Here is a 27,247-nt window from a genome sequence, read left to right on the forward strand (position 1 = left end):
CACTTCCCAGTTTAGAAGAAACTATCACTAGTTTCTTGGGTATTTATATTTGTCACTAAGTCACTTTAATGCATCTTCAAATATATGTAAAAAATAGAACTCTTATACCACCATCAACCAGACAGCATATATTACCAATTAAATAAGTGCCCACTATTTATAAATAGTGCATGTTTAGGGATCAATAAAAACATATCCTTACACATAAGGACATATCCTAATCTTATCATAATATCTCCAAACTGCAAACGCATGTGCTGGGCTATTCTCTACCGAATACCATAAAACTGAATACTGTTCACCACTATGGTCGATCTTTCTAACTTTAAAGAGTACACAACTGAACTCAATTACTCCAAAGATATGTGAAAACACAGAAAAATGACCCCTGTTAAAAGAGTAAACCTAGCTTTTGTTTTACTTTCCTTTTATATAAAAAAGATGTACAGGTTTCTCTTCTGAGGGCCAGTAGTCAATTTAGAGAGATAACTACAGATGCTTTTTTTGTTGTTTTGGATACTTTTACTCCCCAGTGTACCACTATAACAAGATCTCTCTACTGTCTTATTATATTCCATGAAGAATTAACTTGACTAAATTCCATCTCTTTGTTTTGTTTCAGTCTTGACTCGTCAAAAAATTGCTCAGTATAACAGCTCATTATAACAATATTGGTCTTGGGTACTATTAAAAAACTTGCTGCAAGAAGACAGGCCTCTTATATGAGACTTCTTTTTCCTTTCCTCAAAAATGAGTAATTCCTCTGACTGGCACTATTGACTAGTGCTCTGACCTATCTGTGTAACAAGGATCAAATCATAATAACCACTACCAGCTTTTCTTTCACTTTTAATTAAAAGTAAATCAAGCTTAAATTTATATAAGCTTTACACACACAATAAATTTGTACTATACAAATGAGTAAGGAGCAGTGTTAATCAGAAGGGCTGATTTTTTTGTTACTAAGATAAAATTAAAAAAAAATAAAAACCACCACATAGATGAATAAGCAAGTTTGTTTTTTCTATAACATTTAACAAGGCAAAGTTTTACCTTGGGTTGCAATGTAATGACTTGGTCTCTGGTAGCCCTAAAATAAGAGAACAAATTAGTTATCATTTTACATCAATATCAGAAATAAATGAATGAAGGCATAAAAAGATGAAGACAACCACCTGTTAAGATTAAGTTATAATAAAAAGTCCAGAAATGAGTAGTGAACACATAGTTCACTTCTCAAACCTACGTTATCTGAAAGGTAAACATAAAACAAAAATTAAATATTTTAAAGGCTCTGATTAGAATATATATTGTATAATTGATTTTTGTTTGCCATGGAATAACCTCATAGATTTTGTTTGGTTTCACTAAAATGTTTATGCCTTCATGTAAATGTTTAGTCATTCATTCCTGGTAAAATAGTGTTTAAAAATATTAATTCTCATTTTATCATCCAAAAGTACAACACACTGCATTACAAATGGACGAGGACATATTAGAACCATAAAAAAATAACAGAACATTCCAATGTTAGAGCTGGACAATGCATGTGTGCATCCAATCAAAGTCCTGCTGAGATTTTTAGAGAATATTCCTGTTCTACAACACATTCAGGGATATGCAAAAACTATTTTGTGCGTGCTCACAATGTTAATTTACACACACATAATTATAGATACACACATATATATAGGGAAAGAAGAGTTTTTAAAAATGCATCTTATCTTGAGCAAAAATTTAGTATTTTTTTTTCAGTGTGCTAAAAGTTCTGTTGAGGAGGAATAGATTTTTAGTTGCTCTCAATTGGTTTGAATAACAACAAAGCATAAGTTGTAAAAATGTTGATGATATGATCCTAAGTTCTGAATTTGTTGCATATTTACCAATGAGCCTTAGTAAAAGTCTGTGGTACAATTTGTCCACATACTGGTGTGGGCAACTCAATACACATATAAATACATGTGAACTGAGATCTCCAACCTAAAATTTAATAGCATGAGTATTACGTTGTTGCAAATTTGGAAGATTTCAAATTTTTAATATACCACAATGTTTTATGGAAAATAGCACAATGTTTTATGGAAAAATTTTTCCAAGCTTTATAAGTATTTCATTTCCACTTCTTAAAAAAATACCAATTGCAGAAGTATATACTCATATCGTTTACATATAATGAACTAATGGGAGAGGGAAAATTATGAAATTGTATAGAAATAGACCAAAATACACTGGGGTCTTAACAGAAAGACTGGATAACAAGTCTTATTTAAAATACAGTCCTACCATATGAACCATGAAATAATTTTGTAACAAGGCTCCAGTGTACATGTCCTGGCAGAAAACCCAGGTTAAACTAAATAGGTAAGAACAATTACAAATTTGTCATAGAACTGTTGATTTTTTTATTCTAAAAATTAGACCATTAGCTTAGTTTTACATAATGACGTTTGATAAATTTATATAATGAATAAGAGTAAGATTATGATCAGAAATTGAACCCATATACTCACATACTATGCTTTATAAAATATATTAGTTCAACTAAATACATAATGACAATTCATAACTCTAAAATGTGAACCTAATAAATGTAATGAAAATTATTTCCTATTTATGGAAATTATAAAATGTTGGGTCCTAGGTTTCATATCTTTTAGGTCTATAAAAGTATACATATGCTACCATTCTTAATACCTCCACCTTTTGTCTTATAATTATACATATTGTGAATCAATTTAATTATAGCACACCTAGATTTTAATTGTAAAAAAAATAGTTGAAGTTTAAAGAGTGCTAAATATATGCTAGGCATTGGGCAAAATGCTCAACATGCATTACTTCATTGAATTCTCACAACAAAGTGATGAGGTTAGTACTGTTATTACTATCCCCACTGCAAAGATAAGGAAACTGAGGTACAGAGAGAGAAGTAACATTCCCAAGATCTCCAGGGTGATTATGAACCAGGTGGTATCACAAAGAGCCTGTCTTCCTTATAGGTAATGTAATATATTGCCCTTTAAGAATATTTTATATTTTGTTTGATAATTACTTCCTTTAAATAAAGAATTTCCATGTAGATACGTATGTAATCAAAATTTAACAGTGAAATATATGATCGAAGCAACCTTTTTCATTTCTGTGATTCGATATATATGTGTGATATGTGTATTTTACAATTGAAATTTAGTAATTATTTTGCCTGAGTAATTTTATTACTTTAAAAGCCAATACAACACATCACAAAATAGTCTCCCTACTCATTTTAACGTCAGAAGTCAAATGTAAAAAGTAAAATTTCAGTAACACTAATACACATCATACTATCCAGCTTCTCACATATGTTTAGGGAAGGGTAAGAATAAAAGCCAGAAACAGAAATCATCAACAAATAAAACTCGAGTACATAATAAACTGTCAAAGCTAAAAATGGTCCTGTTTTTCTACACAAGAAAAGGGAAGGTGGTAAAATAGATCTTTACGCATGTGAAAGAATTACAAAAAAACGAACAGAGATATATTGTATGAAGCTAATTAGGTGAAGCATGCAGAAATAACTAGTAGTAACAGAGCATTAGTAATAACTGTAATTAAGAATGTTTGTATTTATAATAGGGTGCTGTTATTTACATATAGTGGTACTTACATCCCTGTACAGCCAAATCTACAGCCCAAACCAAAGTCAGGTGTGAAAGAAAGCACAACAATGTCAGTAAGTACTAGGACGCAGAACAAGGAAAAGTGTACAGTTTGTACTTTTATATTTTAAAAAGCTAGCAATCACTTTATAGGTAATAAGCAAAAAGGTTCATATATATAAGCCAATAAAGTAGACATACTTAACTATAAAAATACTTACATCAATATAGTTGGCATTAATATAATCTGAGGAAGGATCATCCTCTACAGGTTGCAAAATCACTCTGGAGTGATCATCTAAAATTTTAAAATAATAAATATAAGCTGTTAAATTTTCCCCCTGTTCTGAGACAATGTCATTGGTAGAGACTAAAGAATTCAGTGGTTGCCCATAGTCTATCCATAGTATACTACTACCAAATCAGTCCTTTGAAGAAATACAAGAATGTTAGTGAACCTTGCTATTACACTTATAATATTGTGTGACTTAAGCTTCACTGACTTGAACCTTCATAGTTAGTGTTTAGGAGACATGAAATTGTCTGGTAAGTAATCATTTGAGTCATAGAATTGTCTACATAACTGAACTAGACTTAACTTCTAATTTTGCTTTTTAGTCATGACTTTAAACGGGTTGGATCCTTTTCTTCTGCACTTTACAGCAAATGAGCCACAGAATTAAAAAGTGAATTTTGAATTCCTGCTCTCAGTTTCTTACTCCCTGAGAATCAAGGTTAGATTTTGAGCTATTCATAAGATACTTTAAAATAATTTAAATTCAGAGCAGAGTGGTCTAGGTAAATCAGCAGCTAGTTACAAGTTAAACTATCTGCTACTTTCTTTACTGATCCTGTGGTTTTGTCTGATAATGACTTTATTATCCCGTGTATATCTTGAGGACTTACTCAGGAGGAAGTCCCTAACGATAAATAATATCGAACAACTGGAGTTTAGACAGTGGCTCCAAGTAAGAATTAAAGGCACGTGGAAAGAATAACACCCCAATCTTGAATATGTTTGATGGAAGTGTTAAAACAATTTATAACTGAAAAGATCTTACTTTTTCATTATCCTGATAGTCTTAGCTGTTCAGTAACACCCCATGCATTTATGTACAAACATGAAATCAAACAGCAAGTTATCTCCACAGGGTGAAGTGGCTGAGTCAATTTAATTAATGAGGATGATGACAATTTCAGAATCACTGCTAATAGCCAATGTTGTTTTAGTTTGTTGTTGTTGTTTTTTGAGACAGAGTCTCGCTTTGTCGCCCAGGCTGCAGTGCAGTAACGCAGTCTCTGCTCACTGCAACCTCAACCTCCCGGGTTCAAGCAATTCTCTTTCCTTAGCAACCTGATTAGCCAGGATTACAGGTGCGTGCCACCAAGCCAGCTGATTTTTGTATTTTTAGTAGAAATAGAGTTTTGCCATGTTGGCCAGGCTGGTCTCAACCTCCTGACCTCAGGTGATCCACCTGCCTTGGCCTCCCAAAGTGCTGGGATTACAGGCATGAGCCCTCAAGCCTGATTGTAAATGCTGTTTTAATATTAAATAGATTACTTCATAAACAGACACACCACTCTCTGGGATTTTTCTTAAAGTTTAAAACCATATAAGCATATAATATTTACATTCACCAAGAATTGAATGGGAACTTACATGCTATAATGTTTCCATATCGGTTTTTTGCTCTATTTTGATCTTTTTTAGCTACATCCCAAGATGCTGACTGTCCTTCAAAAAAGCTCTGGGAAAACAAAACGGATAAGCAGACTGAATTTAATTCCTTTTTAAAAATCAGGTTTATCTGTTCTGAAGCCCCAAATAGTAAAAACCACTTTCTCAGAGAGAAAAGCAGTCCTACAGTAGTAAACAAGTTTCATTCTCAGACCTCAAAGCCGCTTTGTTGGATTCATACTTGTTCATCTTAAATTGGATTCAGGTCAAATTAAAGACAAAAAAATAACTTTAGAGAAAAAAAATGGACCTTGAAAGTATTTTAAATTTAAGATCACTATAATGAGAGGTAGAAGTAGCAAAGTATCATTCTTTTCAAAACGTATTGAATGATAATGCATCAAAACTGCAAAAAAGCTTTTAATGAGTATCTTTCAAGTGTGCATCATTTAGCATTTATAACAGTAGAAAGAAAACCTGCTTCCCTCCATAATTATTCATTAAATTGTGTGCAATACATCGCATCTGAGTTTCTTTGAAGATCATGAAAAAGAGTGAGTCTTCACAACAAGGGACCATATAAAAATTAAAATAGAGTCCCCTTCTTCAAGAATCTGGGAACAGATGAATTTGTTGACTAGTTTAATTACTATATGCAGCAATTTAAAACGGGTGTAAATTTCATTTTGCAAAAGAACTTAAACTTTGCTCAACACAGGAAACGGGGTCTTCAAAGAGCCCAGTGGTCTTTGAAGCAAGGTACACAGGAATACACATGAAATGAACAAAAAGAACCCGCTCTGGCAGAATAGTCTAATTCCTTGTACTTATTTTGTTACTACGGCAGTGTTTCTGGCATATATCTAAAATCAACTTTCAAAATTCAGAGATAACTAACACTCCTAATTTAAGGTATACAGGTAATCCATAGATAAAATATGGAGTTTAAAAGATTCTTCATGAAATTGGATGTATTTTGGATGGCCTTTTCAAAGCAAAATATTACTTGGATTCTTTCACTTTAAATGTGTGCATACTGTGATGTGTTCATGGGTAGTGGACTGGCTTCCTTCCATGCCCCAGATTGGTATTTCTCAGTAAGTGAAGGGTGGCAAAGGAACTATTTTCCTTTTGCTATATTATGTTTGTTGGAATGTTTGGTTTTAAATCATTGCCTTTGTGAGATAAGTCCTGGTATTTTGGTTTGAGTAGGAAGGGGAAATAAGGTTGGAAGAAGAATTTCCCACTGCCTTCTTTTGGCTTCTCAGTGTTGTTTACTAGATTTGCAGCGCTCTATTTTTTTCTCAGCCACCCTCAACCAATAATCCATAAAATTAAACTGAGAGTGGCAAGTAGTATATTTAGAGCACAAAGCTTCATCTGATTTCTCAACCATAAGGTCAACAAAAAAAGGGGCAGAGAAGTACCTGCTACTTGATTCATTCAAATGATAGAATCTGCAATGGAACAATGGGACCCAAAGTGTATTGCTACTTGATTTTTGCATGGGGAGATACACAAAGTGTTTTTTTTTAATACCATAGTAAAATCAATTACGGAATCCAACGTTAAAGATTCTTGTAATAAATTTAGACTCATATATCTCTGGGAAGTGCTTTTTTCCCCATTCTCTTCCCATTCCCATGTACACACACTTGGTTGTACACTCATAAACACTAGATTAGAGAGCCTACAGAACAATCCCCTCCTTGTTGTGTTAAAGAGAGGGGAAAAAATGTTAAATTCCACTGAGTATCATAGTTAAAAATCAAATTCAATACAGTATCGAAACTTATTCACCTCATATTCCTCTTTGAACCCATAGCTGTCTGATGTCTTCATGAGATTAATGTGCTGCAGTAAATCAGCTACCCTGATGGCTGGATGCAGCTGTCCTGTCTGGTAAGGGGATTCCGTCCCTTCACAGAGGTAGCGAGGTACGTCTAGAAGGCGACTGGACTCTGCTGTAGCACTGTGGTTCTCATCTGGCATTTTTCAGATTTCAGAAGATTAAAAAAGAGACAAAGTTATCTTGTTTAATATATGTATCTATGCAATGAAGATTTTAAGACCTTAAGATCTTTCTGATAACATGAGGAATTCTGGGAAAGAAATATCATACAGTATAGGCCTAGACAGTATCCCCAAAGACAAAACTCAAGGTTTCAGGTGAGAGTATATTATGTGTATATCAGCAAGACAACAGACACTGTGAGATGCAGGGAGACATCTGATAGACCTTTTAAAAGCTTAAGCGGGAAATTTTGCTGAGTTGTTTTTCTTGCATCTGTAGTCATAGCAGTAGAGTGGGACCAGAGGACCCAGCTGTCAAGTGGAGGTGTTTTCATGGTCTATTAAGTCGACCAAACTCCTTCCCAACCATATCCCAACCTCCCTCAGAGATACCCGATCTAGGTGACCCATCCCCAAAGGGCTGCTCTTCTTGTTCTCGTGGCCCTATTCTCTGGGGCTTTTTACCACAACACACTCTGCACTGGGAAACATGGGCATTCCACATGATCACCCCCTGATGCCACTCTGTCTGCTATCCAGACTACACGTGCATTTATATTCAACCTCTGCCGCCTTGACTTATTACTGTTATTGCTTTTATTGCAAATGTATTTTGAGTCTCTTGGCCACGCTGCGAGAGAAATCAGGGCGTGCTTCTGGAGCAAAATGTGGGTTCCTCCCCTGGAAGTCTTTTCTGGCCCCTCCAGGTTGAGTTACAAAGCTCCTTCTTTATGTTCCCATGACCTCTTATTCATTTTTACATGTCATTTCACTTGCTCTATATTTTAATCATTTATTTACTTGGCTATTTTCCTCACTAAATTCTGAACACACAGTACAGAGACAGAATATTTTTCTTTCTATTCCTAGTGCCTGATGCATAACAGTCACTCAATAAATATTCCAATGAATGAATTAAAAAGTCAACTGAATCCCTGACCACTCACAATTAAGCGTAAGTCCCTTCCCAATTGTGTTATTAGCTTAAAAAGAAAAGAAACTTTAAATTCTTTTTCTGTCATAAGAAGGAAGAAAAGAACAAGAACATTTTTGCCTATGAAGAATAAACAGTACTTTAATGACCGAAGTACTAAACATTACAATGAGAAGCATGCTCATATTTATCACATTTAAACTTACCACTTAAAAAAAAAAAACAAATGTTTTAAGGGGTGTTACTTTGAAAAGCATTATACCATCATACTCATTAACAGAAGAGAAAATACACTCTTAGGGGAACTTTTTTTTTAATGATAATGCATACTGTAGAGAATGATATTTAATTAACAGATAAACATATTTCAAGTGCTAGTACATTTGCCTGTTCTATCACCAACTCTACAAATAGGATATAGCAAAAAATGAATTGTTGTCCCCATGATAAACATTTTTTCTTCCTGGAGAAGGGAAAAAAAAAAGAACCCTACAATCAGATTTGTGTGCCTCTGTAATTTAGCTTGATTGCATTTATCTTTACTCCCTCTTATTAAGCTGAATGCTTTTTTTTTTTTTGCATTCATTCCTAAAAATACACTGAGTCAAAAAATCCCTGATAGATTCTGTTGTGACCTAACCACTCAAGTGAATTCATGTCTTTTACTCAGATTTTGCCCACCCCTCTACACAAAAACATTGGCTAGCAAACATGATTCATGAGAGTTTCCTGTTCTCACTATGCGACCAAAGTCAATGGATCTACTTCTATTAAAATATTACAATCAACAGACCGACATAAAGAATAAATACATCTCCCCAGAAAAATTAAATTCAGAAGCAATTGATTTGGGCACTGCCGCAGAATATACAGTTAAGGATGAGAAGTAAAGAGAACAGATAACGTCAGAGAGGCAAAATGCAATCACTCAAGCTGGAAGAAGGTAGCCAGGGCTCAGTGGAGCAGCCCCAGAGCTCACTTTTACCTGCTGGAGTAGCAGAATATTTACAATTGAAAAAGGCTCAGTGAGAAACACAGAATTCACCCATATTCCAAATCTTACAGATGATTGTTTCCCAATATAAAATAGACAGTGCCTTTTGTTTTGCATTAAGCTTTAATACAGTAGTACAATGAGCAGTAAGGTCTTTAAAATAATCACATATGCATTATTAATCTCAATACATTTCCACCTCATTAAACCACCTAATAATGTGACTAGTAGTGAGGGTACATGTACTAATCATTATTCTTATTATACATTTAAGAATAATAATTTGAAATACATCCTTGATTGAAAGGTTTTCTAGAGTTCTTTGCAATACACTTACCTGTTATAGGAACTTAAACCCAATGAAGCAGTAAAACACAAAAACCAAAAATACGAATCAGTATGAAAAGTTTCTAAGCCCTTTTAAATCAGTAAGTATTAGCATTAAGCAATATTTGAAGTTATTTCAGAAACTGCATTATAAATACAAAAATGATTGGATGCAAAACTCTAAAGACCACAATCCTAAGAATGATGAAAAATACAACAAATCATTTCTACATCTAATATGATTAATGAGATATTTAGCTTTTAAAGAATGCCAATATATTTTTAAAACCAGTTTGACTTTCAAAATTAAATAAAATGTGTAATGAATGTTTATATAACTAGACTTTATGACTCTATTGTGTTAAATCTAGCTTTCCTTAAACATGAATATCCTTTTTCACAGGGAAAATTACTATGATAATTATTACAGTTTATAAAACTCATACACATCATCTAATTTTCTCTTTATAATAAAACCCCGTGAAAAAGGTATGGTAGGAATTATTATACTGTTTTATAGATGGGAAAACAAAGATGTAAGGTATTTTTATGAGTTCATATTGTAAATCCACAGGAGGACCGAGACTTGGACTTTACATATGTGTAGAAAATTATTGTAAGGAAACTTTTAACATTTAGGCAACTAATTTTTTTCCAATTAGTTCTCAATATTTTGATTGAAATTTATTTATTAACTTTATACTGACAGCATTCTACAGTGCTTAGCAGAAGATGACATTTTCAGAGGCATCTGATGTCTCCTTAATGATCCCCAGTGATCATGATTTATGGCTCCTCCCTGTGTGATAAGACCACTCCCTGGGGCAAATCCCCAGTTCACTTCCTAACCATTATTGGTGGACATCAAAGGGAGAGTGCAAGTAGAGATGAAGAACATTGACTTTTCAGATTATTTTAGAATATATATCCTTTATAGTAATTATAAAATTATAATTTTAAATATTTATTTTAGTAAATAAGAGGTATATTTTACATAACTGAGTTAGTTGTGTTGTTCCAAAATATTTTTAAAATGCAATTGAACATTGATTGTATGTATAACAAAAATACAAGCATAAAATATAAGTTAAAGTTTTTTGTTCACAAGAAATGTTAAATATAAATAACAAACATGACATTTGGGAATTTACAAGATATATTTATTTGATAGTTTCCATATTTCTTTGGTTAAAGCTTAACTAGAAATGCTGGTAAAATTGATATGGAACCTGTGAACATACAGGCAAGCTGATTACTAATCATTGGTGTATAATTAGTCAAGGAACAGGGTACAAAGTGAAATGAAAAATGAAACCCATTCCATTCTTAAATATATAGGTAGGTTTAAAAATTAATATAATTTTACATCTGTAAAAGCGTTAATTGTCATTAGTAATAGCATTGTCTTAGATGTTATACAGTGGTAACCCAAGTAGCTTGTTCTAAATTTCTCAAAAGATAACCTTACTTATCAGGTAAGGTTCATGTAGAATGTCAAACCCCACATCAAGATTTTAGCAACTTTACCTACATTAAAACATTCTTAATAAAGACAAAAGCTAGAGCAAATGCACATAATCCTAATATTCACTTGTAAATTTGTTCTTTCGTGGTTATAAATTGGGAGGATTTAGAAACATCCCTTTCCATTAGGTAGACTTTTACATATAAACTAGTTATTCAGGCAACATTGCACCCTGAGATGTATGCATTTGGCTTCATTCTACTAATTTTGACACATTAATATTAGTCAGACATTAAGGGCCATGTACTTTTGCTCCAAATCTAACAACCAAGAATTGAAGAATACATTAAATAGCATGCCTTGCTAATTTGAAATCCACTAGAACTGATATTGGGTTGAACACAGTTGCTCTCTTTGATAATACTATGGCTGTCTATTTTCAAAATCAAGCTGCCTCCTGCACTGTAAATAATCTCTATGTGGGCAAACCCATGCAAGGAGGTGTGATCCATGCAATGAAAAGATGATAAAGATTTAGGGCCTCACCTAACACAGCAGTCGGTACAAGTGGATCATTGGGCACTGCAGGAAAACAAAGCTCATGAAGGAATATATTGCTCTAAAATTGTTTTTTAAAATCTTTTTTCTTTAAAATAGATTTATGCTTTCTTAACAAATATAATTATTAAACTTTCTCAGATTACTGTATTCTGCAAATGTAAAATTTTCTCTCTCAGCTTGGGTTATATCTAAACATCAAGAGAGGTGTATCTATAATTATAGTTCAGAACTCTGTTTAATTTAAAAAGCCAGAAGATTAAACTTGACATTAAAAAATTAAAGAAAAAAAAACCCATGTATTTTAGATCTATCAAGTGTAAGGTATTTAAAGAAATAATTATCTCATATTCATTCCAAATAATTTTTTTCAGTTATCTGTGGGAAATAGATTTAATCCTTTCTCTAAGTTCATAAGTGGATATTTATAGTTACACTGCTGAATTCAAACTTTCAAATAAGGCCCTAAGGTAGGCAATAGATAGACAAGTTTGGGAGGCATGAATGCTTTCAAAACCTTAATTGATTAAATATTAAATTAAGTAGTTAAAGAGATGATACATCTTTATTTTCCGCAAAACTTACTTTCAACAGTAATAGTATTTTACGTTTTTCTCTATCATTTATCTATAGTGAAATAAAAATAAAATAGATCTGAAAGGCCCTGTCATGATTATAACTAAATTCCAAAATGACTCATGTATAGCATCCCTAACTACTAATTTGGTATACATATATACATAGAAAATGATGGGCTTCATTTTAGATCCAATAGTTACTGAAAAATTTCTCCAAGCTGAACAATTCAGAAAAAAACTTCCCTCTTTACATACAAGCATACAACCTACAAATACTTTGTTTTCAATCTTACTATTACATATGTTCATAGTTTGTACAGGAGATAATACTTATATTGTTTCTTTGCTTATACCCATGTTTTCCAAACCGGGGTGAGCATATCTCTGCGATCTGAGCCAAATGCCATAAGGCCCAAGTTATACAAGGCCAGTATACTCAAGAGATATACCTGATTTGCCTGCCTCAAGCATCAGTTTTACTTGAGGATTTGAAGAAACAAAGTTAGGCAATTTCACTTAAATTTAATTAACTTAAACAGATGCACTATAGAACAGAATATAACATTCATATGAAATTTGAAAATAAACAGTAATATTGATTCTGGGGTAATTATTAAAATCATCTGCTTTTAAATGGTACTTCAGTGGAAATATTTTAAAAGCCTTGCCTTCATAGACCAACATTAGGAATTTTCAAGACAGATGGATGGATGAATTTCACTATGCCTTGCAAAACCCCCAATTCAAGTATACTTTTGGACTTCACACCAGATACTTAAGAGCATGTAGACTAATGTTTCCCTGAGTTAACTTTTTAGTATTGCAATTTTCCAGGAGTCTACAATATACTACTTTAATGCAATGATTTTACCTACGTCAATAATTCCCAAAAAGAATTACTGTTTCCTCTTATCACAAAAGAGACTTTCATCTTACACAAAGGAAGATGCAAATGGAAAAGAATTATAAATTCTGACATGAACTAACTTTTTGTAGGCAATCGTGTATTTCCACTTAAAGCAATGACACGTGCTATGGACTGAGTGGTATATGTTTGGAGTATCCCTTGTGATACAGTAATAAAATTCATAGAGTTTGAAGTTAAACTAAATCCAGTATCAATCCTGATGAGAATCCTTCTTGTAAATTCCATAATATTCTCCATCTCTTTCTCTTCTTTCTAGCTGCTTCTCCCCTCACTTTCCTACTCTCTCTCATTACTCAAAAGGTAATGTGTAGAATTCAAAGTGAAATGAGTTGTAACATCATTTATTAAAATTTTAATGAAAAACTTACATCTTGGACTAAAGTTATGTTGGTCCATGAAGGTGATGGAAAGAGGATCTTCTGCATGCAGAGTGCTCTGATCAGCATAACTTCGATCCATTGCATTCACCATGTGAGTCATCTCCTGCCGGGTATTCCCCATGGCATCTTTGCGTTTTTTAGCAAGTTTGCTGCCAAGGCAAATATAAAAGGGAATCCTTAGTGTTTGAGGCTTGCAGGAGAGTTAACACCAGCAATAAATAGTCCAGGTGAGCCCGAGGATAATGTTACAAACATGGTTTAGAAACCCCAAGCACTGGTCACAATTTCAGGAATTAAGTTTGACATTCAAACAATTATATTTGCTCCTTGCTATAAAAGTATTTTGTCAGATGCATATTTCAACACTCAAGCTGTCAATCCAAATCTCTCATCATTTCCTGTTCTCTTAAATATCATAAAATATAATTATATTTATTAAAAGCAAAATAAATACCTCCTTACTAGAGTAATTCAATAAATATTCAAGCTAAAGCCAAGTTTTGATACTCCTGGGTAATTAATTCTTTCGATCAACTTTTAGTTCCTTTTAGAAATAACATGACTAATTTTTCAAGTCTGTTTTACTGTAGTCACCAAATTAAAACAGACAAAGACATGTCCCATTCTTCATTATCTGTGCTATTATTAAGTAAAAATGCAATGTGTAGCATTAACATATTTAGCAATACATTTATAACATTAATCAGAAGCTAATCTGAAGACTTTTAGAATAAGCCACTGCTAGAAAATTTCAAGTACACATGAATATATGGGATTAAATCATATACTGTGTAAGAAAAGTAGTGAGAAAAGTTTTAAAATATGGTATGGAAAGACATGAAAATTATCATCTTGGAATATTCACATGGTCAAATATTAAAAATGTGTTTTCTAATTAGAACCACATGGCATACTATCAACTAACTACAGCAATGCTTTATAAATGCAGAAAGGCATATGATTTAAGGGATTGGCTATTAACAGCATTAGAATTATGAACTACTCAAATATTGGCATGTTTATCTTACATATCATGGATGTAAAATATATTTTAGTTCTTTGTGAATGTTACACATGAAACATCCAAGAAAAAGGGCTATTAAAGGCACATAAAATATTTCAATTACACTAACAAGAAAATTTATGTATAAATAAAGGCACTCTAAAAGCTTGTAATAGGCAAATTATGTTACTAAGTTTATGGCCGCAATTCATAGTGCCTTGGAAATCTTTAGTTGTTTTAAGAACACCATTACCTCCACTAGATTATAAGCTAAGCCATTCTTTTCTGATCCTCATTAATATCCAAACCAGAGTAAATGTACTACAAATACTACAAAGGCTCATTTAAAAGATTGAGTTTATGTATAAAGGCTTTTCCTTTACAACCTTAATCTAGCAATTGGAGGACTGCTCCAGTGTAGGATATATTTTCTCTGAGAATTACAGTACTTGGCCTCAGGGCGGTACATACACAACACACACGACACATATACACAGCAGATCTGACACTATGTTGTTTAAGATAGTCATAAGCTAAGATTCGAGGATGCAGATGGCTATTTTAGAAATAATAAATAATGATAATCACAGAATCACAGTATTAGTAATAAGAAAACAATGACAAAGTGTAACAAGAACTATTACCACCACCAACATAACTACCACTACACCATCACCACCATCATTTATTAGCAACATTTGTGCTATACATTCAAAGAGCTATTAATCTTTTTCTAGACTTGAGGGTCAAAATCCTTTATGAATATGTAGGTTCAGACAGGTAATATAAATGAGTGCTGCTGTCAGTGGCAAGATACCATAAGGAAGGGTAATGGCTGTGAAGAACTGGAAAGCAGTTTAGGGGCAACTTGCCTAAGTGACTACTGGCATTTGATCCCACTGTTGAACTTCTTTCTGGCTTAATTTTTTTTTTTTAAAGACAAGCCATGAATCTGATTGATGTTAATTTTCTTGATTTTCTTCAAGTGATTTTATTTTTTGAAACAGTGTATGGGCCACATGAAACATCATAAGGTCACATTTAGCCTATGGACTTTCACTTTCCAAACTTCCCACTAGGCCATCATACAAGATGTTTGTTCTTTAACCTGCAACATTTTTTTGCCTGTAATATCTGGCTAAAATCTATCTGTTCTGTCTCAGTGTAATAGATACTTCGTCAGGGAGGGTTTATATGCCTGACTCCAAAGCAACCTTTCTCAAGTTAGGCTAGGTATTTTCTATACTACCACATTCTTCCCCTGTAATGAGTGTTATTGATTGATAGGTGCAAATATCTTTCAATTGTTTTCCCCACTATGTGCTCCACAAAGAGAAGGATGATCTGCATAGCCTTGGCACTTGACGCAGTGTCTGGCACATAGCAGGCTTCAATAAATACTTGTTGAATAGATGAATTAGTCCTGTTATATACTTGGCACTTTTCATTTGTTAACTCAATTCTCAGATCAATCTGCTGAAAAAGGCACAAGGATTCTAATTGTATAGATAAGTTCAATGAGGCTCAGGGGAGTTAAATAACTGGCCCAAGGTTATTTATCTAATAAGCAATGAAGAATGACCTGGTTCTAAAGGCTAAGCTCTTATGCTGTATCTGGTTGCTTACACTTTTTAAATTGACACATTTCAAAGTGGCACTACTTACTCTAGCAGTTGAACACTAGTTAATATACACCAGTATTTACTCTAGCAGTTGAACACTAGTCATTATAAATTTCAGCAAAATATATAGAATAAATATTTTGCCATTTGTAAATTTTAAAACAGCAAAAATTGCTTTAGGAAATAACTTTTAATCTTTGTTTCTGGGATAAGAAGAATAAATTCATTTCTCAAAAAATATGAGAGACTGAATTGAATAAAAATAGCACAAACTGAAATTTGGATTCAGAACAATGTTAAAATTTTGAAGATGAGCAGTTCAAAGCCAATAGAAAAGAAAAATTTAAACCCTGAGGCTTTACTTTAAAATATGTGTAATTTATATGTAGTTCATGATTGGAGAAAAACAATAAGTAATGAATTTGTCAAATGCATGACAGGTTAAAATTTTCATGCAATGAAGGACTTTAACTTTTCAGATTCACAAACCTAGATTAGTTGACAAATTGTGGGGAAATATGACCTTTGTTAATATCTGCCAGCCATGAATTATCACCTTGGTTTTTATACCTCAATCCTCACAACAACCCTGTGAGGTAGGCTTTCATTCAAGTTCTTCTAAAACAAAGAAAAATTGACATCAGTGTTAAGTGTTTTGATCAAAAACAGATAGTAACTATGACAATGCCAATGAATATCAGCTCAAAGATCACATCTGGTTTTCTTTTAAGCTCTTCTCTAATTTATATCTATTTTTATTTTTAAAAACCCCTCTAATCCAGATAAGCATCACTAGGTATGGTTAAGCAGCCTTTAAAAGCATATCTCTGTGATAATATCTGTAGTTATGATTAAAATTACCAGTAGCCCCATGTACTATAATAATATTAGTATAACCTGTTACATTGTCTGGAACACAGAAATGTTGTCTATCCACCAAAAAAGGGAATCTCATTTTAACATCAGAGCTACATCAATGGTTAATGTTAAGCTTATTGACAGTCTCATAATTAAATACTTAGTGATTCCAGTATGTTTGATGCTTTGTCTCCTCCTGAGTAACTAGCATACATAATGTGCACTTCAGAACAGTTAAGCAATTCGTTTTGCAACTACTTTGAGTTTGACAGATGTGCAAATGACTTTCATTATCAAAGCAGCCAACAGCACAAACTTCTGCAGGTGGATGTATGGGTGGGCCATAAAGGGGGAAAGTGCTCCATCATTGTATGAAATGGCACAGTTGATTATCTCTGGCTTCATCAAACATAATTTAACAAAGATATTATGATTCATCACAATAAGTTAGGAGCACTGTTAGTGTACAGCTGCTTGGTTTAGCACATTTTAGGAAGCAAAACGTTTATAATATTTAAAATGTTGGCAGAATTGTGTTATAGTCATGGAGAATGGAGACTCTTATAAAGGTTTTGCTGTAAAGCTAGCTTGAATTTACCTAGTGATTTAAATGCTGTGGGATATGTGCCCCAAACATACTTAATTTCAATCTTTAAACCTTGAAAGCTGGCGGATCAAATACTGGTCAAGCAAAGTCCAAGAATGCTTTGCTGTAATGTTCCTTTGATTTGGATGAAAAACTACTCTGGCATATAAGGTGATAAGCTGAAAAATGACTCAGGAAATAGAATGGACCATCTTCTCCATCCTTATCCAAATGAACATACCATGCTTGAGTTTCGGAAGAGTAACAGACTCTGGAAGAGAAAAGGAGCAATGTGATGCCTGTATCTGTTCCTAGTTGACAAAGGTTTTTTTGGCTGTAGTTTTAGAAAACATTTGTCCTGCTTAAGTTACAATAAACTCATTTTTTTCCTCTAAAAAGAATTTTTATTTCTTTGTTGCTGCAACACCATGACTTTTCTACTTTTTTTTCTTTAACAAAAGCACCATGATTGCCTTAATGGCCGGACCAAAGATGTTCTGAAGCTATAACTCATCTTGGATTCCTAGAAATACGGAGAAAGATGTTATCACATGCAGACCTGAACTAATTTGCATCCTATAAAGGCATTTTGAGTGTTCCATAAATACACCACTTGGCTCATTTTGTCAGACATAGCAATGCTACATAAAGATAGTGATTTGTGAGTTACAACCACTATCTCTTCTTTACCAGATGAGTGAAGTGCCATATTGCTAAGATAAGGTACAGGTTTAACTTTAGTAAATAAATTATGTTTTTGGCTCTAGACTAAAGCTACTTATGGAAATTATAACTAAATTAAAAGTAGCTGGACATACAGAAATACAATATCCCTTTTTAAAAAGATTGGCAAAATAGGTGATAGATAAAGTTTATAGTTTTAGAGTCTGAAAAAACTTCTTTTTTGAAATGTCACCAAAATTGCAAGCATTCTGTTTTGTTTTTGAAAAGGGATACTGCATCCTTAACACATGTAAAGTTGTACATCACCCATTTTCTACTTACAGGTAGTAGGAGTAAGAATAGTAGCTCCTCCTGGCAAGCAAATCACAGACAGTGGAAAAAGAGAAGCAATGGTGAATGAAAAGCGTGACTCTGTCACATTCAATAAAGCAGAAAAATGTGCGTTAAAAAATAAAATAAAATAAAATAAAATTCATGTTTTTTTTGCTTTGCATTTCAATTTGCTCATGCATTGTTAGTTTTTTTTGCCATGCAATTAAACAGACAGATATGCAATATAAAAATAAAATTTAAAATACATAATTTGGAAAAAAATAACATGCTGATATTTCTTATTGCCAAAATATTGAAAAATTAAATGGATTGTGTATTTTCAACATGCAGTTAAGCATAATATCATCCATTATCTAAAGATGACAGATGGAACAGCTGTGCATAGAACTTGTGTACTATATAGATTATTTTTCTTTAGATACAAAACATAAAGATCTATTATGTCAATATATCATATATACAGAATAACACCTAAATTTCTACAAACAAGTTATTATATCTTAATGGTACATAGGTATATACATATGTTATGTGAATATACATATATACCATATACTATATATACACAAAGATACTTCTACAGTAGATGCATGTGAACATGATATCATACACAAACATTTACTGTATTGAAACATAATTTCAAATTTATGTTTGAGTTATTAATGTGTTCATGCTGTGCATGTAAAATATAATACACAACCAATGAAAAAATGGCATACATTTGGAAATAATTGAATAGCGATTAAATTAAAAAATGACATTGCGTTTTGAAAGATGCAATATCCCTTTTCTTAGCCTAAAAACTTACTTTATACATATCCTTAGCTGTAAAACTTTACTCAATTGAATTACACACCATTCTTTTGCAAAACAACCAAAAGGACATGGAACTGTTTTCCGCATAAGAAATATATCTACATGTATTCATCCCAGTGAGGGATAAAGTCAAACTTAACAATTTCCCACTAAAATGTAGATAAGAGGCTAAAGTAATTTCCTTTTCCATTATTTTTATTATAAATTTATATATTAAAAGGGAAACATTTTATATTAATAGTTTTAAGCTATACTTGATGATAATATCCAATGCAATGCTGCTATATCTATACTTTTTTATATGTATGATAAACATACTTGTGATTAAAGCATACATGGTACATGTGTGACACGCTACATATGAGTAAAAGTCATTACAAAATTGCTTTGGTAAGTAAGAAATTCAAGTAATGTAGATATAAATACTATATATTAGAAGGTAACATATCTAAATAATGAAACCTGATCTATCTATAAAAGTGCAGCTTTTCCTGGGTATAAAGGTGATGGTGAGGAACAGAAGCAAAAGCCCTAGGATACTTTCTATCAAAAGACAATCAAAGCATAATTATGAAAGCTCAAATGTTAAATATTTTAATAGAGAGGCTCATTAACTTAACCATTTAATATATGAACCAGAAAATCAAGTTGTCATATTACACAATTTTAGAGAGCTGTCAGAGCATTTTACCTTCCCCCAAAATCTTGCTTAGTGATGGTTTTAGCATACTTTAGGAGGTTAATTTTTCAATTTTTTCATTATTGCTAAATCAGATGCCTGGATAGGGAGAGTTATCAAGACAAATGAATGTTTTCAAATAAATAACAAATAAAACTGAATAGTTTAGCCCAATTCTAGCTGAATGAGGACATAATCAGAAGCCACTTTCATGTTTATATCCAATCTGAAGTGACCAGAACATTATGAAGCAATGTTTAGTTAACTTTACTCTCTAAATTGTTTACTTAAGTCTCCAAATACAAATTTACACTAAACAGAGACATAAGGTCTGAAGGTTACATTTGGTGATTTTTATTGATCTTTACTGGCAAATTTTTATTGCTAAAATACTTAAAACTTTTGCCTCACATATGATGTATTTTCCAACCACAGAGGGAGACAACAGCAAGAGAAAGCACTATTTGGGGAAAGCACGTATGTAGCTAATTTAACACAAAACACTATAATGCATACCTAATGTTTCTAATGCAGATGTGTCTTCTCCAACATATATATCTCCAGGGGATAATCGTAAAGAGGCAATATATTAAAATAAACTCTGATGGAATCATTAAAACATGTAGTATGAGTCTTATCTATAATGTTAATGCTTTATTTCAAGTATAAAATAACTATAATAGTAAACTAGATAATTTAATGTAATATAAGCAACATCATTTATTATATTTTTCAATAGAATTCACTGATCACAACCACTTCTATATACCAAACTATTTTAGGACTGTACTTTTGCTTATAAATATTTTTTTTTAAAGTCCTTCCAAATTGTAGCATTATCCCAAATACATCATGGGAAGGATTAGAGTGCTATATTAGTTTCCAAGACAATGCCTTACAGATTTATGGCATTTTATATAATGTACAAAAGCTCAAATTATAAAAACTGTGTACTTTGAAATGCTTTTCATCAGGAATATACTTTGGTCTCCAGAGCAAAGCTCAGTTTAAATTCCAGTAGGTCTCAGTATCTTCAAGTAACGTCAGAAGATGGTGATATTAGTTGATATAGTATAAAAAATTAATGTTCAATTAAAACAATTTACTCTCTATTTTAAAAGGCTAAAATTTTTAGTCAATGAATATTTAATGCACAATTTTACTAAATAATGTTTATATTCTTCTCATATCTTATTTGTAGCCAAGAAGGAAAAATACAGAAAAAGAGCACAAAATAATTCCTAGACCACAGCCCAAGTATCACAATAAATCCATATTTTGCCATTGTTAATAATAACACTTCAAATATAAGATAAATGATCTCAAGTACCTTTGCATTTGAGACATTTAAATTCGGATATTAATTTCTAGGTCAACTTAACAAAAAGCATATGTTTATATCCAAAATTAAACTGCAAATAACCAAATAAGAATTTATTAGAAAGCATGTCCAATAGACTCAGGTGCTGACAACATTGTTAAAATTAAAATTTTCTTCCTGTTGTTTGTTCTAATTTAAAGGATCTTGAGAAAAACAGGTTTTTAAAACCAGTGACATAAATGGTAAGTGAGCGGGACAGGACAATATTAGGCCTTACCTCTTTTTTACAATTAATATGACAACTAGGAGAAGGAGGATGAACACCAAAATTCCAGCACTAATTCCTGCTATTTTCACCACTCTGTCTGTCTGCTTGGCGGGATCTGGGATCACTTCTGGTTCTTCTGTTGCTGCTGCTAAATGAATAAAAAAAAAATCAGTTACTGAAAGAAGCTAATAATCACAGAAAAAAATTATTCCCAGTAATTACCTCCAAGAAACACAACTTGTTTATTGTATATTAATAAAAATAATCCCACAATGTAAATACAGAAGCATGCTAAAATACAATACGAGATTTAGGGTCGAGGTAAGGAAATCTTTCTGACAAGAGGTTTTGTTAACACAAAAAATAAAACAAACCTCCACAATAAACATCAAAGAGAATGATGAACTAGTTTTCCCCAAGTGTCCTTGAAAGTCCGAACATAAGGTTGTCTAGCAACTAGTACATTGGAAAGAGATGGGGTCAGATTTAGAGGTTTATCAGTCAATTCAGCAAATGCTTCTTGACTCAAATGCCAGGTGGTATGCTTGGTGCTTTAAGGCAGTATTAATGGTACTTGTCTGGGACAGAAGGGGTTAGGTTAAATAAATGCCTAATATAACTGTTAGAAGCATGTGTTTATGATTTAATATATATAATTTGAGATGAATAGTTGAGTTGGCACAAGAGAAGAATAGGCAAAGAAAAACAGACACATCAAGGAATATTTCAAATTCTTTTATTAAATAAAACCCAGATAATAAAGTTGGGAAACAACTTTGAGAAGATGATTATTTTTAAAAACTTCTTTGTATGCCCTAACTTCCTTTCTTTCTCAAAACCATCTGACTACTCATCATACACACAATCAATTAAAATTACCAACTTTAACCCTTTTACAAGCCCCAGTAACTCTCTGAGGACATTTTCCTTTTACCTCATTTACCTTGAAAATTGACAAGGAAAGTATTATTATCTACACTTTATCGATAAAGGAACTGAGGCTTAGAAAGATAAGGATAGTTTGTAAATTGCTCAAGAGCAAAGAAAAAATCTACTATATCTTCTGTCTTTTAACACAAAATTTCTCAATGTCTCCAGATCCATGGCTCCTACTGCTAAAAATTGGTGTAACAAGAGTCCAGGTGATTCTCAGGATTAGACACATTTGGGAAATTGCCTTGAAGCACCCAACACAGCACCTTGCACTTGGAGTCAAGAGATGGTGTCCACATGAACAGATACGCAAAGAAATCTCTAAACCTAACCTCATGTCTTTCCAGTGGACAATTTGTTAATTAGCTCTTAAAAATCAACCATTTGTCTACATTCTGATCCTTTCTTCTTTACCTTCTCCTCTTGGCTTCTCTATCCCCCTCCCCGCAACCCATAGTTCTATACATCCGAGTATCTGCTCCACTTTTCCCAACAGCCACAGATTCTGCCAAAAGGAGACTGTTGAGGTTAACTATTAATTTCTCAAAGTAAGAAATCTGAAAGAATAAATATATCTAATGTAAATATCATTATATAAAATGGTAATTTAAAGCTAAACTGGTGAGAAAGACATAGCTCAAATAAAAGCGTCAGAACAGTTAACTTTGTAAAACAATTCACTATAACTGTCTTAATTTATCTTATTTCAATTGCATAAAAACTTCTCCATAGACTAGATTCACTAACTATTATTCTCAAGCAGAAAAAGCAAGCCTTTGGCTGGTGTATTTTGGGAAACTAAGGGAGATTCCCTTTCTGACTTGACACTTTCCATATATTCCGGCTGTAGGGAATTTCTAACCTCATAATTATAAACAGAGATACCTCAAGGCTTTCAAATTATTTTATGGTTGAATTTACCAAAACATGTAGTAAATATGTTAAAGATCTTTTCCTTTCCAGGGCGACGTTAGAAATATATACATATATCTATATCTCTATATATGTAGATATTGAAAACAGGTGGAATATATTACAAAGTTGAATGAAAAAACCTAAAAGGAACATAGTCATTGCTTGTAACTCAAATTACATTGGTTTGCCACAGATACTACTTCAAATAGGAAGAGAAACAGAAGTTTGATGTAGAAATCTCTAGAAAAAAAGCTTTAGTCCATGCAACAAATCATCATTATTCACTAATCAAAGACTACTTTCTTCAGGTTCTATGAGACACTTGGCTTTCAGGGGCTAATGATAATGATCCCTTAGTGATTTTCTGACATATCTGAGTTATAGAATTAAATGTTTCTGAAAATTCTCTGGAAGAGCAGTTCTTGCTTAATGAGGTCAGTATTTTTCATAACAGTTTAATTAAATAAAATACATGCTATTATGGTATAATTTTCTAAATATATTATGAGTCGCATATGCTACATTTTACAAAAATCTTCAGAGCTGCTAATCCCTACCAGAAGCAGATAATGTATATGGGTACAAATATAATATATATAATGTATGTAGGTGCAAATATAAACTATCATCATGAAGTAAGAACAGCAGCTTTAATACTATTACCTAGGTTTAGTAATAAAATAACAGAACTGACATGAGGGTGATGGGTAAAACAATTTCAAACTCAGGGGATGAAGAAATTTTTAAGATCTTACAAGTAATATAGATAGGTTAATGAATTCATGTAAGCATATTTCCAGAAATAAAAAGCCAAATCTGAAAGTAATTTTTTAAACATAGATAGAAACTAAAACGCTTGCAGGTATACCAAGAGTACAAAGCATTGAGACTTTCATAATCTATTATGCAAATCAGAGATAATAAAGTCATAATCTATATGTCTTTGTTAAAAACTAGACTTCAATTCACATTTACCAAGTGGTTAATAAAGAAAAAAAAGCCCATTAAGTTATTTATTTGAGTTGGGTAAGGCTGCCTGTCTGTCATGACAATTCTTGTGCCAAGAGTTGTTCACTAATCTTCAACATAATTATTAAACTTAAGTATAGAAGTCTAATCAAATTCTCCAAATACATGTGATTTGGTGGTTGTTTTCCTTGACTGTGAATTCTCCTCAAAGTCTTTAGCTGTGGCATTTATTACTATCATTACTATTACTACTATGAACAGTAGTTTTTACTAAATATGTCTGTATATATTTATTAGTTTGGATATTTTAATCACATGTATCTTTTTAAGTACTTGGCTTGCTATAACCGAGGAACATAAATATCCTATTTAAAATCATTCAAGCTTAGAAGATTCATTAAAGGAAATACAAGCAGTAGCCCCTAAGTCAGCATTTTCCATTTTCTTCAAAGAGAGCAAAAAGCTATTATAGTGGTGGTGCCCCTGAGTTCTGTTTATAATTTATGCACATACACAAAGACAATGTGGAGCACTTTTTTCAGAAATGCTTTCCTTGGCCATAAATCTTTACCATTTTTTTTATCTGCCAAAGAGCACATAAGGAATCCCCAGTGTTCAGAAGCCAAGAGAAGCATAATTCTTTGTACAGTGAGAAAAAAAACTAAGGCACAATTTTATTTTTATTGAGCAAATTTCTAGGATGCATTTTGGGGGGTAAAAATAGCTAAAGTGACTTGATCAATTGTGTCCTTGCTCCCACTACTTAAAAATGAAATAGCTTTAAAGTCACACAAATTTACCTAAAAAATTAAAACTATCTTAATAGCTGTGATTAGGCAAACTCATTCTTCTACTTTCATAATGGACATTAGAGATAGAAGCCTGTAAGTACAATGTATTAAGTAATCTTATGGTGTCTTCGGAGACATTATTGTCACTCAAATTCTGCAAATCCTCCTGGCATTTCATTAGTGCTTTCTTCCTTTTTCAGTTATAAATCTGAGAAACTGTTCCCACTCACTTCCAAATCATTCTTTAAAATCCTACCAGCAGGCTTATGTCCCCCATCCACACCAAACCACCATAACCAATGTTTCTAATGACTTGCAAGTTTCTGAATTCAATGTGTACTTTTCTAGTCTTATTTTATGTGATCTCTTAATAGCATGTGACACTCCTGTCTACTCCCTCTTTCTTGCAACACCCTTTTCCTGGGACTTCCATGAACTTGGGTACTTCCTAGTTTTCTGAGGACTCTGGTCTCTCCTTTCCAGATTTTTGTTTGCTCATCCCTTAAAAATAGGTGCCCCTTTGAGTTCCTCAGGGACCTATGCCTCTTGACACTGTGTTCCATACTTTCTGGCTTGGTGATCTTATCCATTTTCATCTCTTTAGTTACCATCCTGATAACTGATCACTCTCTAATCGATATATCTCTGACCAAAAGTTGCAACCCGAATTCCTGACCCATGGAGTCATGTGATTAATATGTCTTCACGTCAATGTATGACAGTCACCTTAAGCACACCATGTCCAACCCAAACTCATAATCTTATCTCATGCCAGTTCTTTTTCTAGTGTATCCCCTTTCAGTAAATGGCAAAACTATCCATACAGTTCTTCAAGCCAGAAACCTATGCATCATTCTTGAATCCTCCACTTTCCTTATCTCTAGGATTAACATTTATCATCCAAATTGGGATGCTTTTGAAGGAAAACAAAAACTGGAATTATCTTGGGCAAACTGGAATGCACAGTCACTTTCTCACACAATTAGTTACAAAATTACTACTTCCTAAATATTCTTTGTCATCACTTTTCCCATCCCCACTGCTACTACCTTCATTCAGATCAGTATCATCTCAGGCAGATCACACAGCAGCCACCTATGTTAAATCTCTGAATATACTGTCTGCCTGTTCCACCTCAAAACCCACATTGTAGCACACGGTATTTTCTAGGATTTCAACTGTATCATATCACTTCACTGATTAGAGCCCTCCAATAGCTTCCCATTGCTGTTAAGGTAAAGCCCATGAAAGCAAAAACCATATTTATTTTGCTCACCACTGAATTTCTAGTAGGACCTAAAAAGGAGCAACAGAACAGAAAATATTAGTTGAATAAATGAAAGACCACCACTAAGCCTGCCTAAGCTAGGTTGCACTGGCATATAGAAAATCAGTTATCTCCTTAAAAAACACAAGGATGTCTCTGATCAGACATATCTCTTACTGTTGTGGACATTAACATAAGATGAACTTGATAACAAACATTTCTGAGTTGTCTCTGGAAATTTCAAGCCCCTTTGTTACATTCCTTTATAGAGCTAACCATTTCCACCGTCTGTCACCACCTATCACCAAACCAATGTGCAAGAAAAGTCCAGTGTCACTGAAAGCACAAGGGATTGGATCAGCAAGACCCTGTTTTGATTCTTAGTTTGTTCTCTTATCTGTTGTGTGACAATGAGCAAGTGAGAATCTTTTAGAGTGAATGCCTTCATCTATAAAAAAAAATTAATAACATTACCCATCTTGTGTAGCTTTTAGGAATACCAAGTAACATAATGGTGTGAAAGGTTTTTGTAAACTAAAACACATGGGATAGTAGAAATAGTAGTAGATGCTGCTGCTCTAGGTAGAGATAATCTAGATGTCAGTTCTTTGGGTCCATTACATAGAAATGAAAAACTATGAATAGGAAAAATGAAATTACTGAAAAACAGCTTTTAAAAAATCTTAGCTGCCTATTATATAAATATACA

The 27,247-nt window shown here is 32.8% G+C and overlaps 1 protein-coding gene across 10 annotated transcripts in view; it reads right to left on the bottom strand.

Moving 5' to 3' along the window:
- The window catches only part of PTPRK (protein tyrosine phosphatase receptor type K), a 562,311-nt gene that overhangs the window by 22,812 nt on the left and 512,252 nt on the right, over positions 1–27,247 (bottom strand). Inside the window, exons 14-22 of one of the 10 annotated variants that reach the window (XM_055114112.2) lie at positions 21,673–21,808; positions 20,591–20,632; positions 18,568–18,597; positions 13,482–13,642; positions 7,117–7,301; positions 5,299–5,386; positions 3,860–3,936; positions 3,647–3,664; positions 1,054–1,090 (exon numbers count right to left, since the gene is read on the bottom strand). In XM_055114112.2, the coding sequence (XP_054970087.1) occupies positions 1,054–1,090; positions 3,647–3,664; positions 3,860–3,936; positions 5,299–5,386; positions 7,117–7,301; positions 13,482–13,642; positions 18,568–18,597; positions 20,591–20,632; positions 21,673–21,808 (774 nt within the window). Of the gene's footprint in view, positions 1–1,053; positions 1,091–3,646; positions 3,665–3,859; positions 3,937–5,298; positions 5,387–7,116; positions 7,302–8,376; positions 8,727–9,594; positions 9,607–11,595; positions 11,632–13,481; positions 13,643–18,567; positions 18,598–20,590; positions 20,633–21,672; positions 21,812–27,247 lie in introns of those variants that run through there. The other 9 variants (XM_057302590.2, XM_034962839.3, XM_055114115.2 and 6 more) reach the window with 9 other exon arrangements.

Source organism: Pan paniscus, chromosome 5 (genome assembly GCF_029289425.2).
Source record: "Pan paniscus chromosome 5, NHGRI_mPanPan1-v2.0_pri, whole genome shotgun sequence".
Lineage (NCBI taxonomy): Eukaryota > Metazoa > Chordata > Mammalia > Primates > Hominidae > Pan > Pan paniscus.